This window comes from Rhodamnia argentea, chromosome 2 (assembly GCF_020921035.1).
Source record: "Rhodamnia argentea isolate NSW1041297 chromosome 2, ASM2092103v1, whole genome shotgun sequence".
In the NCBI taxonomy this organism is placed as follows: domain Eukaryota; kingdom Viridiplantae; phylum Streptophyta; class Magnoliopsida; order Myrtales; family Myrtaceae; genus Rhodamnia; species Rhodamnia argentea.
In genome coordinates, this window is record NC_063151.1 from 34,024,491 (window position 1) to 34,046,455 (window position 21,965).

A 21,965-nucleotide genomic window follows, 5' to 3' on the forward strand; every position below is an offset into this window, starting at 1 on the left:
AATGCATGGCAAAATATTTGTGTTATTAGTGCCTATAGGACTTTAAATAAACCATCGATTACAAAATGTTTACACTTTTTATTTTTCACGTAAGAGAATGAAATGTCCCCGTCTCGAAATAATAAAGTGAAGAATAATTTTCATAAAAAAAGCTTACAGAGTATCAGAGCAACGAGATTTTGAGTTCGAATCTTCCAAGCTCCTATTTTTTTTTCTAAATTATATATTTTCACGATTGTCTTAGGCCAAAATTTAGCCTACGCATAAAGAGGAGTATTAAAATATTTAAATATTAAATCACATTTTGATTTAATAATTTAAATTTTAAAATAATTGACAATAATTTTATCAAAATCATCCCTGATGCCTCCTGTGTAAAAATCGTCGCCACTTGTGGCTACTGGCCACCTCAGTGTCTAACGGACCCATATATATAGAAAACAATCACTTCGGAATGGTGTCGTGAATCTTGCGATGTGCCACGAATCGATGGATTTGACGATAAGATGCGGTCTAATTCTTCTATCGCCTTCCTCTGAACGTCTCAAAGATCTACATCAATCAATCGCACTCCTATTAAGGTAAATAAATTCACGTGTCTGAAAACTTAGATGCCTCGCGCACCGCGATGCATAGCCACGCCATGCCGTAGAAAACAAAATCGTGGCTCTTGAGGGTGCGATGCTCTCTTCCTCTGACTGGACAGCCGGTGATCAAAGTCCCATCCCGTGCTTCGATGTGAACAAGGAAGCTGTCGTTTTCATGTTGAATTTTGTTGGGGCGCGTGACTCGCGAACTTGGCAGGTTGTTTCTTGAGTCCCAAATTGGCACGTCTTTCCTAGGGACTCTCTAACTGCCGAATCAGGAGAGTTTATTACGGGACTTTTTTAAAAAATTATGATAAAAAAAATTACTAATTTAAATGTTTTTATAAAAAATTTACAGATTTAGAATATGTGCGCCTCATGTGCGCCTCTTAGAAAGGCACACACCTTAATTTTCTTTTACTTTTTATTTTCTTTTTGTAGCCGCACATTTTTTTTAAACATTTTTTTATATTTATAATAATGTTTATTTATAACGGATATATTTATACAACATTATAAATATAACCTTTTTTTATGTTTAAACCTTGTTTTTATAACGTAATTATTAATGATTAATTTAAAATTTATTAAGACATATAAGTAATAAATAATTTAATATTTATGTAATAATTTTGTTTAGTATGTGCATAATTTATAGATGTAGATAAAATTGCTAAAAAAATAAAAAGAAAAATGCATAAAATAAATTGGTAAGATACATAAAGACGAAATTTCCAGATAAAAAGAAAGTGCAGTAGTAGATAACAATCCATGAACTGAAAAAAAAATTCGGCAAACAAATAGTGTAAAAGTCCGATAACGACTCGGACGACGATGACGATACGGCGGCAACTCGCAGGCTTGTGGCACACAAGAGTCCTCATTTAGTGGGGTAGCAGAGGGTGGCGTGGCACGGTAGCGCGATTGGGGGTTGCGAGTCCATGGATTTCGGGTCGGCAGAGCCCACGAGCGGGAGGACCACGAGTGATTCACGGCTAGATGGTGACGACGAGGATGGATGGCAGATCGGCGGTTGGCTATAGCGGTCAAACGAAGGGGTGGCACGAAAGCCGACTTGCCCTAAATTTGCAAAATTTTTACAAAAACACTTAAATCGGTAATTTTTTTTACCATATTTTTGAAAAAAAAACCCGAGTTTACGATCGTCCTACGACGTGAAACTTGACGAAGAGGAGTACACGTTTAAGTAGCACCGCATGCGACCCGACATGACACTTTTATATGTCATTTCTTAAAAAATAAAGAATTTCGACACGTTGAGATACATTGTATATTAAATGTATATTTTTATGTATAGATGATTATATAAAAATATCGGTGATTTTTTTTTTCTTCTTCTTTTATTGTTAGGGATTCACAATTAGTTTTTTTTGCCGATTGGGTGCATTAATTTGGGGCAGCTGGATATAGCACTTAATTATATATATATATGATAAATCCACATTTTGACCCCTAATTTATTGAAAATGCTTAAAATTAACCCCGTAAATGGCATGTCGGGATGCTGAATTCGTGTATATAGAGCAACGATCACGTGTGAATTGCATGTCGAAGAGTGCTGGATAGTGTCGGGAGAGTGTCATAGAGTATCGGAGGGTCGGCCATGGCACGGATGTTCCGGAGAGTGTCGATGCTTCCTAGGTAGACATGAGTATGTGATGGGGGAGACTCGACGCCAACAATTCAGAATGGTTTCAACGTGAAGTGTGAGACTGTATTTTCATTCACTAGGGGAAACTGTCCAAAAATTCCTAAGTCTATTGTAGAACAACGAATTCGGTTCTAAACCTTTTAAATATACCAATTGAGTCATAAATTTTTGACAATTTATCAATTTAGTCATTCCGGTCAAAATTGGCTGAAAATTGCTATCTTGAATTGTCGGCCGTCCTACGTGGCATGGTTAACGTTAATATGAAATTTGTTATTTTTATTTTTAAGGGCCGGCAAGAGGCCACCGGGCACAAGCAAGGGCTCGTTGCCATTACTTAGATCCGGGCTAGGGCTCATGGCCCACGTCAACCGCATAGCCGGAGGGGGTAGTCGGGCCTCGGCCAATGTCGACGACCTCCTGCCAAACGTTAGCAATAACAAAAACAACCATAATAAATAAATCAAAAAATTCAAAATATATTGAAAATTTTTCACATCAGCGTCGATTATGTCATGTAGGACGGCTGTCGTCTACATTCTAAATTAATAATTTGTCAAAAAATATATGACTTAATTGACATAATTAAAAAAATATTAGTATCGAATTTGTTAAAATGCAATAGATTTAATACTTTTTAAACTATTTTCCCATTTTCAATAGTACATGGCGAGTTGGCTGTAGACGTGCAAGGGGGCGTCAGGAACCACAAATTTGAACCTTTTTTCAATTGTGGTCTGTTACTGTGTGGGTGTGGCAGCGCGAGGAAAGCGACAGAAAACAGCCGGTCGCATGGAAATGTTCGAGCCCTTTCAAAAATGAATGCTTTCTTTCGGTTCTGATGTTATCAGCCGGGACTGTATCCATTTTTGAGGATATGCTGCTTCGCCGGCAAGTGGTAATAAACTTGTTGGTAACCAGTCTCAATCGATCCGACCGCCTCGGAGACTGGCATCGAGAAAAGGATCCGGCGAGGAAGTACCTCATCGGAAAGTGGCATCAAGAAAAGGACCATCGCCAATATAGCTTTAGACCTGACCGGCGGGTTGCCTGCTAAATACCATAGGATGAGTGGCAAAATGGGCTGATTCTAATACAGCTTTAGACCTAACCAGCAGGTCGCCTCCTCAACCCATCAGATGAGTGGCAAAATCGGCTGATTTGGGTAAGTAGCTTCTTTCTTGAGAAAATTATAAAAAAATATCTTCAATTTATTGCATTTTTACCAGTTGAGTCTTAAACTTTTTAAGTTTGTCAATTTAGTCTTAAACCTTTTTACCTTTTACCAATTAAGTCCTATTGACCGGAAATCACTAACTCAAACACTCGTCGTTCGCACGGTGATACACGGCGCCGACGTCGATAATTTTTTATTTTATCTTTCTTTTTCTTGTTTCCCCAGTTTTGCTTTTCTTTTTGCCTTTTCTTAGAGGCCGGTGTGGGTCGCCAGGCCCTCCTTTTCCTCGAGCAAGGGCCATGACGCCTCAGCGATCGCGGGCACCCTCGCCCTCTCTCGTGGTCGGCGAGGGTCGGGCGACCCTCGTCGGCCGCTAAGAAAAGAAAAATAGGGGAAAAAAGAAAAAAGAAAGATAAAATTGTAAAATTAATAAAAATATTAAATAAATATTAAAATATTATAAAAAATTGTTCACGTCGGCGCCGGCCATACCACATAGGATGGCCGGTGTCCATATTAGTGATTTCCGGCCATTATGACTTAATTGTTAAAAGGTGAAAATATTTATTACTGAATTTATAAAAGTATAATAGATTTAAAACTTTTTGGATGTTTTTTCCCTCCTCTCTCGGATCCAACCGCGGAGTCGCGCACCTTGACCCGCTCATGCGCAACCCTTCGTATGCAAAGAACATAACATTTTTTCCCAATCATGAGTGGGCTCGAGCAATAATGTTAGGATTGGCAATGGGCTCGACTTGTTCGCGCTTGCTATTGATTAAGTTTACAACCGGAACGGTCTGATGCCACGTCATCCCCTTTTAGCATTTAATGAGATCAAATTTATCTGATAATCTTGAATAAAATAAAGATATATCATTAAAGAAAGTCCAAAATTCACCTAAGCTGGTAACTAAGGGAGGGGTTACGTAATTTGTTCAACTAGTAATTTTTGTAAATTGGAATTCTTTGTCCGAAAAAATATCGATAAATCTTCCTAATAACGACCATTTTTTCTATTCGTGGAACGAGAGTAATAATATCTAGCTATCGATTTTCAATTACCATAATAACTTTTTATTCCGATTTTCAACACTAAATATTCTCAATGATGATTGCTGGGTGGTTCCATGGCCATTGCCAATCGCCTCCTCACCCACACCACAAACACCCCCCCCCTCTCTCTTCTTCCTTCTCTTTCTTCAACCCTGTCCCTGCATAAAAAAGGGTCAACTTTACTATCATGATCACCCCAATTACGACCACGATCATGGGGCTTAGATTCACGGAAAAAAGGGGAGAGGTGACACGAATGGACATGTGATTCGAACTCTTCCACATCGTCCCCGGGAGGAGCCCTAAGGATCGAGATGGTACCGTGGGCCGAGGATGACCACATCAACTCAAGAGTCCCATTTTCAACCCCTACTCCATACTCATGTGTCCTTGAAGAATTAACACTTAGGCTGCGTTTGGTCATCGGGATTTCTAGTCGGGATAGGATTGGATAGGATAGGATGAAAAATCTAGGGATTTAGACATATCCTATCCATCATTTGGTGAACTACGGATTTAAAGTCGGATATTCTCATATCCTATCCTATTCTGCATTTGGTAGAAACCGTATATCAATATTCCGATCTTATTACTATAAAAATAATGTTCTCATACATAAATAAAAAAAAAACTTGAAAATGTACACATTTTATTAGATTTTCAAATCTCTTTGCAAAAAAAATAAATAAAATGAAAATAGAAACAAATGAGATAAGAAAGTTAGCTTTTATATGATGGATAAGAGAAATCATATTCGACCTTATCCTACCCCCTCCCCTAGGATTTTTTTATTCGGGTTATATCCCCCTATATCCGACATTATACTATCCGGGACACCTACCAAACACGGGATATGATAAAACATATCCTATCCCGAGTTTTATACGGACGACCAAACGCAGCCTTAGTGGATGCGCAATCCGGCCTCGAATCCAATTGGTCATTACAAAAATGCAACCCTACATGTTATTTGCGTACGCGGAGGTTGAACTCTTTGAAGCTAGACAAAAGTTGAGGTTTGGTCGCGATTGGCATCATGAGGAGGAGACGTCGTATAGGAATAATTGTCCAAAAAATTCAAAACCTATTATACGGCAGCCAACTCCATTGTAAAACTTTCGATTGTGCCAATTTAGTATTAAACATTTTTTACGATTTGTCAATTCAATTATAAATCTTTTAATTGTGTCAATTCAGTTCTAAGTTTTGTCAATTTAGTCCTTAACCTACTACTTGGATAAATGTGTGAAGAACTACATTGATAAATTATCAAAAGGTTTATGATTGAACCGGCAAATCGTCAAAAAATAGTGAATTTTGATGCCGAAAATGCCCTCTCGTTGCCATTTGGCACCACAAGATCGAAAATTGTACTTAGGTCCCTTCATATCTATACATATCATAACCAAACCCCCCCCCCTTAGTATAGAAGGGTGAATCTCTTTCGTATGATTAATCACCTTAATTTTAAGCACTGCCGTACAATAGTCATCGAACTTTGAAAAGTTACAGACTTTCTCGAATCATTGTATTTGCTAGTTTGTTTTTGTCTCCACAGTCCGCAAGCGTTACCTAAAAATGAACGTGTTCAATCTTTTTTTTTTTATCAATACAACCTCTGTTACGTGGTTAAAGAAGTTAAAAGAATTAACCGGATGCATGGCTGATGACGTCAATAAAATTTAGCTGATGTAGAAAAGTAGAAAATGAACAAAATAGGCAAAAGTACCCCGAATTAGGACAGATAAAAAAAAAGAAAAAAAGAGAGGCCGGGCCTGATATTTAGGCCCGACCGCCCGACCCATTGACCCAGCCAAATGTGGAGTAGGTCAGGAAAGAACAGGTCAAATTCAAAGGTCATGGAAGCAAGGAAGAGCGAGGATTTTTTTTTTTTTTTTTTGTTTGGTGGGGGGTGGGTTGAAGTTTGTAGAAGAATGAATTAGATTGTCCATTTTTGAATTTGAAAGGGTCGGTCGAATTGTTACGTGCTCGGTTAGAACCAATAAATCTTCATATTCAAAATTACAGCGTTGCTCGTTTAGATTAATTGTGGAGATCGCGCTCGCCGCCTTGTGGATGGAGTCTTACTACTCGATGCACGTGGACGAGACGGGCTGCGTGTATTCGCGGGGATCGGTCGAACGGCAAGGTGCGGATATTCGGTGTTATAAAAAAAAATTTAAAAGCTAAACAGATACGACACAAGAGCTGAAGCTTCCAAAATTTAGTTGAATGGCTCGTTGACTGAGGTGATCACATCTTCTCCTTTTCTTTCCTAATTATAAAGAAGAGATAATGCTAAAAATACACCTCAAATTCCACCAAATGACTATTTACATTTTTTTTTCCACCAATTGACTGTTTACATACTTATACTTTTGAAAATACTAACTACATTTGGATATCAATTTGCTCATTGACATCAATTATTCTTGTGTCCCACGAAAATGCCATTTTCTTTCAAAAAGTGCTCACTCCGAATTTATTAAAAAAAAAAAGTCATGCCCACCCCAAAACACAAATTAACTAAAGACAAAACGACCCAAACCCTAAGCAACATGCTCAAATTAGTCTGCAATGAGAAGCGGTTCGGCCTTTTCAGTATCGGTATTTGTTTAAAGGTATGTCATGTTAGGATTCAGCGCACAACCGCAACGAAGTAAAGCGTAAAGCGAGAAAGAGAAATCGACACAAGTTTATTTTGATCCACTCTTAAACTAGGGTTACGTCTAACGGAGGATTCCACTAGATTAGCACCTCGCACCTCTCATTACATTACTCGATTACAAGCAAAAAATGAGTATATATATATAGCAGTAGATATTCATGGCCCAAATCCAAACTGCTAATGAAAAAAAAAAACAGGCTCAAACTGTAAAGGCCTTATATGTCAATATTATTCATGATTAGAATAACATTTGTAAGATTATCGTTGCTTATTTCAACTGAAAGGTCCGCAAAATCTCTAACCTTTTTTTTATCATCCAAATGAGGATAATATACGTAAAGAAAAAGAGATGTTGGAAATTACGGTATTTCAAAATAAGGATAGCTTTTCGAGGGCTTTTTTCTAATTTAATTTTTTTAAATTAAATATTTACGAAAATATTTTTTAAAAATAAATAATTACCGATTTGGGTCTCGCTTGGCGGTTGGTGTGCCGAGCGAGACCCGCTCGGCAGCCCATTTGCCGAGCTAAGGCCGTGGTGGGCCCCAGCCGGCCGCTCGGCGGTTGAACCGCCGAGCGGACAGTGGGGGCCCCCGGCCGACTCGCCAGCAAGCGGTGGCGAGCGGGCCGGGGCCCCTACCTCCCGCTCGGCAGCCCAGTGCCGAGCGGGGTGCCCGCCCCCCCCCCCCCACGTGTCGCCCCCCCTTCCCCTCTCTTACGTGTTGCCCCCTCCCCCTCTCCTCTGTGCCGCTGTCCCCGTTTTCCGTGTGGCGGTCTCCTCGCGTGAATTTGTGCCGCGAAAGAGTAGGGGCTCTCCTCTCCCCCGCATTTTGCGTCTTGCGGCGGACGTTACGATGCACGCAAAATACTCCGGATTTTCTCTGCTGCTCTTCTCTTCACTTCTTTAAATTCTCTCTTCCTCTCCTTCTCTCATTTCTTCTCTTTTTGGAAACGCTTTGTCGCTCTCCCTCTCTTTCAAACGTTTTTCGTCCGTCTCAAAACATTCTCTCATTTCTTCCCTCTTTCAAACTGTCTCTCTCTTAGACGCTCTTACTGTCCTGCAAACGCTCTTCCTTAGACACATTTCTTTATAGTTAAGTATGAATTTTTATTTATATGTTGTTAGTACTACGTTTTTATATTAATATTTAAATTAATTCGGTACTTTTTCTTGACAGTTTGAGCTCCTCATTCGGTGCGTGCGCTCTCTCGATAATTTGAGGTAAATTTCTTTTTTATTATTTTTTACAGTTTCGTAAGTGTAGATTTATTTATGTGATTGTTATTTATATCTGAATCATGTATGTTACATATAGGTTATTAGTAAATTTTTTTAAATTGTTGTGAATGTAAATTTTGTTTTAAAAGTTTAAAATAAATTTTTAGGAAAATAACTTAAAAAAATGGTTATCATATAGCCAATACGAGAAGTGTGGACCGCATTTGACCCGATTAAAAAAAAATCAACGAGATTAGGGCGAATTTTTTTATTTACCCTATGTCGAAGTATGCTATCGTGTTCTCCTTCATGATTTTTTGTAGCGCTCTATTTAAAAAAAAAATTAATAGGTAGAGCCGTACTTGGAGACAGGGGAAAATAAAAAGTTTCGCCTAATGTGGTTAAATTTTTTTTGGACTCATTTTCACAATTATGTCCATATTCATTTTTAGGTTATCGGATGACCCGAGAATTGCATTCCGAATTTGACCCAGTGCAAAAAAATAATTTTTTAAAATAATTTGAAAATTCGGAAAAAGAAAATAAAAAAATTAAAAATTGATAAAAAAGCATAGAAAAGAAAACAATAGGAAAAAATCATTGAAAATTTGAAGAATTCAATGCTGCAATGGTCACAATGAAATGCCATGGAATATTATGGATATTTGGCCCCCGATTTTAAAAAAAATAAGAATTTTGCGGGTTTCTTTCCAATTTAATTTTTGTAAAAAAAGTATTTAGTAAATCAATTTATAAAAAAAATATTTACAAATTTGGGCCTCGTTCAGCCGTGGAAGAGTAAATGGCCACAATCAATTTTTTTTTAAAAATAATTTAGTATATACTTTTTTTAAAAAATAAATTAGGAAAAAACCCCAATTTTGCCATTCTGGGAAAATCTCTCCCAAAAAAATGAATAAAATTTAGAGAAATCCTGAAAAAGAGTAAATGGCCACAATCTACTGGTGATGGACTATTATTGATATTCGGCTCCCGATTTAAAAGAAAATAACAATTTTGGCATTTTGGGAAAATATGTCCCAAAAAAATAGGTAAAATTTCGAGAAATCCCGAAAAATAGTAAATGGCAAAATCAACTGGCCATGGAATATTATGGATATTTGGCCCCCGATTTAAAAAAAATAAGAATTTTGCAGGTTTTTTTCCAAATTAATTTTTTTTTTAAAAGTATTTACTAAATTAATTTATAAAAAAATATTTACAAATTTGGGCCTCGCTCGGCCGTGGAAGAGTAAATGGCCACAATCAAATTTTTTTTAAAATAATTTAGTAAATACTTTTTAAAAAAATAAATTAGGAAAAAATCTCAATTTTGCAATTACGGGAAAATCTCTCCCAAAAAAATGAATAAAATTTCGAGAAATCCTGAAAAAGAGTAAATGGCCACAATCTACTGGTCATGGACTATTATTGATATTCGGCCCCCGATTTAAAAGAAAATAACAATTTTGGCATTTTGGGAAAATATGTCTCAAAAAAATAGGTATAATTTCGAGAAATCCCGAAAAATAGTAAATGGAAAAATCAACCGGCCATGGACTATTATTGATGTTGGGCTGCCGATTTTAATAAAATAACAATTTTTCTCTTATGGGAAAATTTCTCCAAAAAAAAAAGGGTAAAATATCGAGAAATCCTGAAAAATAGTAAACGGCCACAATTAACTAGGCAAATCCTTATTTCGGTAATTTGACTGTCCGTGCTTTTGAAAATGAAGATTTTTCCCTTTTTGACAAATTGGCTCTGAATTTTTTTTTATTTCCCCATGCAAATCATTAGGAATATATGATACATTTATTTCATTTCATTTGATATATTAATTGTTATAATATTAATTTGTTAATGAGCTCGGGACAATGTTTCTTGAATTGTATGTGCGAAATAATTTGTAATTTTTTATTTAGCAGAATGTCATCTTCATTAGTTGCGATTGTATCTTGGGGAGGTAGAATAGTGCAAACAGAATATGGACATGATTACGAAGGCGGACAATCTATCATGTTCGAGTTTGCAAACATATCAACATTTGATGAGTTACGTGCTACGATAGAGAGCGCGTTGAATATAACACCCAACCAGTATATTGATAAGGCGATATATAGATTCCCGATTTTAACATCGAATTGTGTCATATACGACATCACGGAGGTGCGTGATGATGGTACCGTTAGGATGATCAAGCAATTTGCACTTGAGACTGGTGCTACGGGGTTTTTACAGGTTTATGCAACTATAGCTGAAAACCAAGTGATAAATGATTCAGGTGAGGAAGGTTGTAATATCGATAAAGATGAAGTTGGCGTGCATAATCAGTACTTGGACCCTTATCATAATGATGATAATGATGGAGATGATAATGATGATAATGATGGAGATGATAACGATGAAGAAGATGATGAATGGATAGACAGTGATGACAATGATGAGGAAGATATCGAAGGTGACAATATGGAGGCTTACTACAACACCCATTGTAGTAATCCCATATTGCGGTTGGTACATCCGCCGCCATATTCGGAGATCGACTTTGATATGATGCAAGTCGATATAAGAGCCAAGCCGGGACGTATGTTATTTGATCCATCAAAAGAATTTGATGTTGGCATGTTATTTCCATCACGGGACGCGTTACGGTTGGCTGCGAAAGAGTACTCTCTGATAAGAAATCAGAGCTTTCGCAGCGATGTCAAAAATAAGTCCCAATATGTGATAAGGTGCGGTAATTTGAATGGACCATGTGATTGGAGGCTCCGCGCGTCTAATAAAGCGGGTACCCTATTTTGGAAAATAGTTAAGTACAATGGGCCACACACATGTAGTCATCCTCAAATGTCACGGGATCATCGACAACTTGATCGGAGATACATATGCAGCCGGATAAAAGCAATGGTTACCGCCCAACCCGGATATCGGAATCAAGGCACTCATGGCGGAGATTCAAGACAAGCTGCATTTCGAACCTACTTATCGTAAAACCTGGGCAGCTAAACAAATGGCGATTGCCGAAGCTTTTGGAGGATGGGATGAGTCGTACGGTATGTTGAGAAAGTTCATGACCGAAATGATGGTAAGGAATCCAGGTTCTTATTTTGTGATCGATGATCACATGAACGTAGATCAAAGCTGCACCGTTTTCAACCGGATGTTTTGGACTTTCAAGCAACGATTGAAGGCTTCGCAAGTTGTCGGCCTGTGATATTTGTTGATGGTACTCATTTGTACGGGAAATACCGAGGAACACTCCTTGTAGCGGCCTCACTTGATGGCGACAACCATATATTCCCGTTGGCATTTTCTTTGTAGTCGATCGGGAAGATATTGATAATTGGAGTTGGTTTATGACTTTGTTGCGGACATATGTTACTAGTAGGGATAATATTTGTGTAATATCGACAGGACATATGGGGATTAAAAGAGCAATGGAGACAAGCAGAATAGCGTCCTCCATATGGCTACCACGAGATATTGCGTTCGTCATCTTGTAAGCAACTATAACGAGACAATTCAAAAATGCCGAAGGCAAAGCCCTTATTGAAGCGGCAGGTGAATTTTGAAATTTTAAAATTTGATGAAAATACGTATTGACAATATTTGAGAAGGAAATACTAATTATTATTGTAATATACAGCTTACGCGAATCAACAACGAAAGTTCGTGAGTATCATGAACGAAATTAGGGGTATGGATGCACGCAGTTTGCATGGTGTGACCAGATTCCAAGGGACAAATGGACGAAGGCTTATGATGAAGGGAGAAGATATGGAGCGATGACAACAAATTTAGTTGAATCAGTCAATGGCATCTTTGAAGGGTTATCGTGGTCCGCCAATAAAAGCTATGGTGGAGAAGATATTCTATCGGTTGGTCCACTATTTTGATACAAGAAGAACAAAGTACGGGATGCGAAGGACCAACAACATGTATTTACACATTTTGCTGGTCAAACACTCGGGAAAATGATCAACGTGCAAATAGGCACGAAGTTACATGTTTCGACTACGATGGAGGGATTTTCGAAGTTAAAGCCTGGACGTGACGGATCAAGAGGATCGGGGGCCATAAACAGATAGTGCGCCTAGACACCGCGAACGTGCACATGTGAAAAATTTCAAGAGATTAAAATTCCATGTTCCCACGTAATTGCAGCATGTCAAGCATATGGAATTGATTACGAGCTATACGTAGATGAGTGCTACACGCTGGATAAAACTCTTCGGTGCTATCGGTATATGTTTTATCCGTTGGGGCATGTTGAGTCCGGGTCCGAACTCGACGCACCGCCATTAGTACCGGACCCGAGACGCATTAGGAATAAAGGAAGGCCCCGTGCATCACGTATACGTAATGAGATGGACTGGAGGACACCGAGTTGTAGCAATTCCCGCATCCATTGCTCGATATGTGGGAAATCGGGGCATAATAGGAGTACTTGTACACACGGGTCGTGTTAACACGCGGGCCCGCCCATCGAGTTGAGAATCTCTCGTGACTATCCTAACATTTTATATTATGAACTTATGAAAGTGCGTATTTTAAGCCCGATGCGTGGTTACGCGGGCTAGATGTTTGAGAGGATGTGTTATGAGCCCGAAGCGTTGATACGCGGGCCCGAAAATGGACTACTTGATGTTGATACCACGTGTGATCGAATTGCGGTAATGCCTGAAGTCCAAAGTACCATAGTATAGAAGTTTGACTGCGGGATTAAGAGAGTGTGTGTCGTCGGTTTTGAATTGATTTCATATTGATTTGGGTTGTTTGTGTGTGCTGGGTTATATATCTTGGTTTGATTAGCTCGGAGGTACTATACCCTAGGGTCGGCTTAGATCCACCTTCTTGGGATTTTTATCTCACCCCTTCGTGGGACCCACTTTTCGGACCACCGACCACGAAGATGCCGCCGCCGCTTTTTGGGATACCGAGACGGATCGATCGCATAGTGACAAAATATGTATTAGGTGATGGTAGGGTGTACTATAGGAACCTTAGCACCGTGTGGATAGACGTAGGAGGTGGAGCTTGGGAAGAGTCTACCTTTTTGGCCTGGACTAAGGGAGCGGAAGAAGGAATGGGTGGACCCCTTCAAATTTACGGCGTGCCCTACGACGAGGACGAACAAGGAGACCCCATGGAGTTGGACCCTACCGAGTGCTTGCCCTGGAATGGAGAAGTCGAGAACCCGGACACCGAATCGATGGAGGAGGAGGACGCCGAAGAACCAATGGAGTCTGACCCGGAGCCGATAGAGGAGGCCCAAGCAGTAGAGGTTGTAGATGGCGATGCAGAGTCGGAGGAGCCCACCGAGTCCGAGCAGGCATTGATGGACGAGTTCAACGAGCCACCGGATTCCGAGTCAGAGCCCGAGCCCGAGCCCGAGATGGAGCACGAGTCCGACCCCGAAGAAGCTGAAGAGTGAGACGCATTTACGGATTACGACCCGTTAGCCGATGAGGACTTATCCGAGAATAGTGGCCCGACCTCGTTGTGTAGCTATATTATCTACCTTTTTATGCCCTCGTAGGATTGCGTTCGTATTTGGACACGTCTGTGGGATTTCTTTTGGTAGTTTTTTGTTGTAAGCTTCGAACCTCGTCTTCTTGTATCCCTTTTCGTTGAACTCGTTGTGTAATTTGGTTTTCGGTTATGTGATGTTTGTTTTTATGATATCCTGGATCATCTTGCTTTGTTGCATTCGAGTTTTGTTTAGGCGTCCGCATGTGCATTTCATTTCGCAATTTCGGATTTTTATATATTAATTTATTGTGATGTTATAATATCACGGTTGCACGATATTTATTCATTGCTTCTGTTCCATATGTACATTAGATATGTCAATTTAATGATGGAGATAATATGACAATTGTAGATATGGCACAAAGGACTCATATTCAGCCGGGACCTCGGGATGATTCACTACTTACACGACAGGCCCGACATAGATCGGAGACCGTATGGAACGCTCGGGTAATTGAGAAATTTAGTAGTTCATTTGCCATTCGTAACCCCAATATCAAAATTGCTACTAACAGTTCATATCACATTTCACAGGCGGATGAAAATGCACTCCTTAGATGTCGGCGATCCATGTTGCACGTAGATGAACTTGATGAACGCATACTCCCGTACCTTCAAGCTTCGGGATTTTATGGAGTTTATATGATGGGGTATTTTCAGTTAGATTGGCATTTGATTACTGCGTTGGTCGAGCGGTGGAGACCCGAGACCCACACCTTCCATATGCCGGAAGGTGAATGTACGATTACGCTTGAGAATATAGCGGTGATCACGGGGCTGCCCATAGATGGACGTGCGATTCGGCCGCATCGATTTTAACCGGGGCACTCTCTGTGATGATCTACTTGGTGCTCGCCCGGCTAATTTGCGTGGGACGCAGATAAACTTAAGTTGGCTGAGAGAACACTTTGATGATCTCCCTCCGGATGCCGATGACGTTATGATAGTACAACATGCTAGGGCGTTCATTCTCCGTTTAATTGGAGGATGCATTTTTTCGGATAAATCGGGGGCACGAGCTAGTTTACTATTTCTTCCCACTTGTTGGCGGACCTCAACAACCCTACGCGCGTGCAGGTTGGGGTTCAGCAGCGCTTGCATGGTTATATCGGGAGCTATGTAGTGCAACCGATCCATCAAAACATCAAATTGGAGGTGCCCTACATGTATTGCGAGATTTGGGCATGCGAGCGCTCGGATGTGTCGCCCCATCCTTGGCGGATCGTGATCCTTTAGAAGATGCACCTCTCGGTAGTCGGTAAGTGATCTATTATTTTTTTAGTTCATCGGTTATTAATTTTTTTCCGGTGCGTATAATATATGAAAATCTCATATTTTTTTTTTTATGCACTGGAGTCAAGGCCTACCGACAACGGAGGTCCCTACACATACGTTGCCACATTTACGCTATCAACTTGATAGAATGGGATCGAAGACGTAAGTAATGATAGCAACCAACAAGTTTAATATAATTTTAGCTTATAAATTGATTATTGATTTAATTTAATATGTTTTATTACCATACCAGATTATTTGGGAGCCATACCCCAATGACATTCGGAGGCTCTACCATATTATGCCGGCGGGGACAAGATAGTTGGAGGGCTCGTGTCCCACTCATACATTCTTGGATAGTTGAGTGGTATTATCCGGATCGGGTACTTCGTCGGTTCGGTATGCAGCAGTCAATACCTGCTCGTCCGCGTGATCATACCGCGTTGCATGATATTGAATTAAGGCCGGTTGGCAAGGATTGGGTAGGTAAACACAGACGGTGCATTGATATGTGGGACCGTCGTGTCGATTACATTGTCAATGGTGATCCCGCAACGGAGGCACTTCACTATCATTCGGGATATATGGAGTGGTACCGTAGACATACCCGGAGGTGGATTTCTATTCCGGGGGCCGCAATGGGTGTAACGGTTCGTGCAAATGCTTTCAATTTGATTCGTTAATTATTTTTTAGTAACGTGATCTATTATCATTTTGATATCATTATCGGGGTGATGGCGTTGAACAAATTTTGCATATCATACATAATGTCAACCCATCTCGTCAATCCTGGGCAGCTGTGGGGAATATAGCTAGGGCAATGCTATACGCTCGTAATGAGGAAAGACGGCTAACAATGATGCCACCGCCCCAACCAGCAACTACAGCAGCACCCGTTGGACCGCGGGATGATGACCCTCCCGAGACTGTTCAGCCAATGCGGAGGGCTACTCGAGATCATCCAGGTGGTCATGTCGTCCCCTATCCCTTGGAGTATCATACGACAGATTTCACTCCGGGGTTCACTCCGGGGTTTGGCCGATCAGATTTCACTCCAGGGTTCACTCCAGGATTTCGCCGATCAGATTTCACTCCGGGGTTCTCACGGTTTGCAGGCCCATCTCACGGGGGATCCGATTTTCAATATCCCGACAATACACTGCTTGAGACTCCAGCTACTTTCGCCGAGCCTTATGGATCCGATTTCTCTCCTTTTTCTCAATACCCTCATACAGTAGGATATGTACCATCCGGACGGGGCATATTTGCAGAAGATATGCCTTCGTCATCCACACATCCTAGTCATCCGGATTCTCGTCCTCGACGTCCGTACAATACTAGACTTCCCGAACAACGGAGACGACCTACTTGCGGAACGGGAGGTCATAGAGGAGGACAACATCATTAATATATGTAAATACGGTTGACGATTGTTATATATTATGAAAATCTCATTTTTTTCATATATCTTACCAATTTTATTTTATGAATACTTTCAATTAATTACATAATTACAATATTGTTTATTAATTATATATCTTAATAAATTTTAACATTAATTACAACATATTTTTTTTATATATCTTACCAACTTTTTTTCATTTCGTATTTTTTTAATTATTGATATTTATATTAAGTATTGAGATTTTCATAATTTCTAAAAATCCAAAATTACAAAGCTGCAATTAAAAAATCCCCAAAATACTAAAAAAATAGAAAAACCCATCTATACAATCCCCAATCGCAAAAATCCATCGTTCATCACCGCCAACGGCAATGTATATTGATTAAGACGCCGTTTCCCTTCGGTCGACCGAATTTGAGCCCGATCTGATATCGTCGACCCTATCCGCCGGTTGTTGACACATCACCATTTCACCTTCCGGTTGGATTTATGTCTGTCCAATATATGAATATATTATGAAAATCTCATTTTTTTTTCATATATCTTACCAATTTCATTTTATGAATATTTTAAATTAATTACATAATTACAAGAAAAACGGCGTTTTTTTAGGAAAAAGCCGGGCTTTTCTTTTTGTGTGGGAAAAAGGCTGTTTTCCTTGTCAATTTTGCATTTTTCTCCCATCGGTGCTACTTCTTGATATCAAATGAACCCTCTTTTCCCTCTTTCCTCTTCTTTCAATCTTTTTAGCCGATTGAATTGCATAATTACAATATTATTTATATGAATATTTTACCAATTTTATATTATGAATATTTTCAATTAATTTCATATATTATTAAATATGTCTTGAATTTTATGTACCCGGTCCGGTTTATCACCCGACTCGACATATTTTTGTGCGGCCCATAAAGTGGAGGAAAAATTGAGATTTACTTCATCATGCGGAGAATTGGGCCGATAGGCTCAACTCGGAGCAAGCGAACAAATCTCCTTTGCGGTGCGAACATATTTGCGTGCGGGTTCGGGGGCAACGCCCCCGAGAAATTCTTTTTGTGCCCTATTTTTTATACTGCGGGTAGAGTTTCTTTTCATTTGCTATTGAAGATTTTCCTTATGTGAGAGACGAGTGAGCCGTGTACTTTTGTTCGATCGAAAATCGACTTACGTAATCTATACTCTCCTTGATCATAGTGCAATTTCGTTTTGCCTCATCCGTGGACGTAGATCACCTTAATCGAACGACATAAATCCTTGTGTTACGTGTTCGTTTTCGCATTTGTTTTTTCAACATATATCTTACCAATTTTTTTTATGAATATTTTCAATTAATTACATAATTACAACATTATTTATGAATTATAGATCTTGACAATTTTTTCTATTAATTATTACTAATATAACATGTTAAAAAATACGATATAAACTAAATATTATAAATATAAATAATTAAAACACTTAAAAAAGGAAAAAAAAAAAACAAAAAAAGCTAGCGGGGCGGGGCCGCCGCGCATGGCCGCTCAGCAGTAAACTGGCTGCTTAGAGCGGGCGGCGGGGCCCACCGCCCGGCCGCTCGGCGGTTTGGGGCTGCCGAGCGGCGGGCCGGGCCCACGCCCGGCCGCTCGGCAGCCCGGCCTGCCGAAGTGCATTTGCTCGGCGGCCCGGCTGCCGAGCGAGTCTCGCTCGGCAACCCCACCGCCGAGCGAGACCCAAATCGGTAAATATTTATTTTTAAAAAATATTTTCGTAAATATTTAATTTAAAAAAATTAAATTGAAAAAAAACCCGCTTTTCGATGACATCAAAACATCATGAAAATGGCTTGTGATATCTGCATTCCCACAAAACAAATTGTTCTGTCTTGCTGATTAGTCCTATGATTAACGATTCTACTGTTCTTTTCATGTGGATTGGTTATTGAAAGTAGTATGCAGTTGTCAAAAAAATTATTGGTAAAAGATGGCCTAATTTCTCAATAACTTGTTGATGACTTATCTACACTTTTATTAAACTACCTGCTTCTTTAACAGACTGCAGATTACCAACTTTTTCTTTTTAATATTTTACCAATTTTTATTTTTTTTTAGCAACAACGTCCAATTTACCAACTTTTATGTGAAATTACCTAATTATATTTGAATGACTTATCGACTTTGTTGCGATTAAATTACTGAATAATTTGGGTTGCCAACTTAACAACGTTCGTTCGTTCGTTTGCTATTCATTTATTTATCGACTTTTGTTATCAATTTCGTTTGCCTTGTCCACAGATGCCTTAGATTTATTAACTCTTATTTGAATTTAGCGACTCTTAATTGTGTAAATTACCAACATTTTTTTAATTTTAATAACTCATGGGCACAAGCGTAGAAAAAGCCTGCCTGCTTAAAGGCTTGGAACACCGTGCTAGTCCCATTAAGCAGTTTTATCTAAGCTTATGGAACATAAGTTTTAACCTCATTAAGTTACCCATCCAATTTAGATTTATCAACTCTCTCATTTGGGTTGTTTACCAATATATACTTGGTTTGTTATCAAAATTTACCGACTTCTCCTTTAAACCGCCTTTTATTTGCCTTACTTACCGATAAATTAAATTTATCAACTCATCAAAAACTATTCATCTTAATTCGAGAGACTACCAACTTTCCTAATAAATCACCAACTAATGATGATTTACAAATTCTTTGGACCTAGGTGCCAACGTTTATTCATTTTTTCAAATTATAAATTTTTCGTATCTCTCACAAAAAGAAAAAATCCCCTATCTGTGCTTTCATTTAACTCTCTTACGAAAGCCTTAAGTTTACAAAATATCACATGCAATTACCAATTTTTATATGAGTTACTCACTAATTTCTCCACCATTAAGCCAACCGACTACTTTTGAGCTACCAACTCTCATTTGAATTACTTACCGAGAATCTTTTTCACGTTAATGTCCCAATTATTCCTATTTATCTCCAATTAAATTACCAACTAATTTTACATTACTAACTCCTACTTGAGTTAGCTATAACATTTATCTACATTACCGATATCTCTTCTCTGAAAAAAAAAAAAAAAAACTCTCTCTTACCAATTCCTCGTTTGGGGTTGTGAACCATCGATTCAATGACCAATATTTATATGTTTGTCCTTTGAACTGTCCCTGTTTAACCATTTTCATTTGCCTTGTTAATTACGAACTTTTTAATAGACCAACTCGGGTTGACCAAAAAACAGAGAAAAAGATGGACCAACTCCTCAGAATTTGCCCACCTCGACTACGCAACTGTTTCCAAATATTTCACGTGGAAAAAACAAGGAATGACCTTACCGTGATCAAGGCCTATGGACTTGAAGTTAATTTATCTCCCACATGACGATGTGGTTGTGCATCAATCAAATTCAAAGGTCTTCCGAACAAGGGAGAGAGACAAATCGCAAGGAGCCGCAGAAGAAGGAATGAACTATCCGTGCTTGACTCCGGAAGCAGATATAATACCGCGGAAGCAAGATTTTTCGATGAAGCTCGCATACTCATTGAATTAGTGGCTGCTTAGCTGAGAAATATTTAGCCGTTTTCCTCCTACGATAAGCTAACCAATGCGTGTATCAGTAATTTCACCATGCGTGGATTGGAATGGACACTGACAGCGAGTTGGTGTCTAATGCCCCCTCCTAAGCTATCCAAAAGCTTTCAACCAAGATGGGATTCGATTCCATCCGAGCTCGAGCCTCATCTCGCCCAGCTATGGTCAGTTATGAATTTGAAGGAGCAAGAAAGGAAGGGACTCAGCTATACCATCTCCATGAATGCCACAGAGAGAGAAGAAAAAGAACATCCACAGTACGAATGGCCGGTTCTACATGTATAAATAATACTGTATAATCAATCGGTCTGTGTGTGTATACGGTTATGTACCTATACCATCCGGAGGAGCAATCAGGAAATAAAAACGACCCCCCCTTATTTAAGACAAAGGAAATAATCATAAGCTCAAAATGGAGAAGAGGAAATCAAGAAAAGAATGGAAAAAGCGGAGGCGAAAAGATTTATAGCCGAAGCCTGAACTTGCAGCTACTGCTCTTGATCTGAATACTGTTGCCCGCGGACAAGGTGTCCACCTCCAACCAGCACCGGACCGAGAACTTGACCTTGAACAGCTTCAGCTTCCCGAGCTTCACCCTCACCGGCTGCCTCACCCTCAGGTTCAGCGGGATCACTCCGGTAGCCTGCTTCTCCGCCTGCAGCTGGGACAGCAGCCCCGTCCCGTTCTGCCTCTGCCCGGACAGCGGCACCACCAGCTCCGTGGTGTTCCGGTGGCCCTGGTAGAACTTGGGAAGCGCGCCCTCGCACAGCTGCTCCCCGTCGTACAGCACGGTGATTCGGCTCCCACCCTCGTAGTATATGCCGATCTTCTTGTTCGGGTTCTTCGCCGTGATGGTCACGTCGAAGGTCGCTTCGAGGCTGCCGTTGTTGCTGAGGTCGAACTGCGTGGTCTGGAGGGCGTCGATGGAGTACTTGGGCAGCTTCGGCCTGAAGGCGAGGTAGAGGATACCTGCAGTGGCGGCGATGAGGATGATGAGGATGGCGACGACAGAGAAGGTCCAGCAGAGGCACCTGCAGAGGCAGCTCCGGCGGCGCTTCGGGGGCCTGGAGTGGACCACGGGGATTGTCCGGTGCATGGGCGGGTAGTAGACATTGTCCTGAGGGGCGGCGTGGGCCTGGTCGGACTTGGAGGAGCCGCGGGGGACGAGGGGAGCGGTCGGGGTCTGGGGGGCCTCGGGGTCGGGCACGGGGTGGATGCGCTGGGGATCCGCCATTGGAGAGAGAGAAGGAGAGAGAGCGAGCTCAGAAAGCAGAGATCAAGGAAGGAGAAAGGGGCGGGGGTTGGGAGACGAGAAATGCAATAGGGTAGAGAGATGGGTAGCGTCTCTCTTATACGTTTTTTCTAAGGGTTTGATAAGGTCAGACTTATTTGGGTCGATGAAGGTTCCCATCTTTGACTTTTTGGGTTGGTGACTTTCGATTTGATTCTTTACGCGAAGAGAGAGAAAGAGAGAGACTCTGTGCCTTTTTTGGTGGGAGCGTTCTCACGTATTGGTTCGCCGTTCGGGCAAGAAATTCAACAAAATGTGTCTGCATGCCTTTCTAGAACCCTTGTTCTATCATTATTACCCGACGGAGCGCGGACATGCCGCGCCTTCATAGACGAAACGCCGCCACGTGCGAAGAAACGGTACGCGCCCGCCGCCACATTGGTTCAATAAGGAGGGTGGAGTGGCAATCTGGTGAAAGCCCCCTTCCTTCCTGCCTGCTGACATAGATGTGAATGCTCGTGAGAGCTCTTCAAATCCTATTCAGTCTGATTAGAAACGACGACGG

General features: G+C 40.4%; 1 protein-coding gene across 1 annotated transcript; it reads right to left on the reverse strand.

Annotated features, from left to right (window-relative positions):
* Nucleotides 1-20,447: 20,447 nt before the first annotated feature.
* LOC115732414 (NDR1/HIN1-like protein 6) lies at nt 20,448-21,481 on the reverse strand. The gene has a single exon (XM_030663048.2). It carries the CDS (start codon nt 21,401-21,403, stop codon nt 20,633-20,635), a length of 771 nt encoding a protein of 256 aa, XP_030518908.1. The 5' UTR covers nt 21,404-21,481; the 3' UTR covers nt 20,448-20,632.
* Between the last annotated feature and the right edge of the window lie 484 nt (nt 21,482-21,965).

Excerpts from the sequence above, each read along its gene's own strand:
- LOC115732414 (XM_030663048.2), bottom strand. The coding sequence starts at position 21,403 with ATGGCGGATCCCCAGCGCATCCACCCCGTGCCCGACCCCGAGGCCCCC.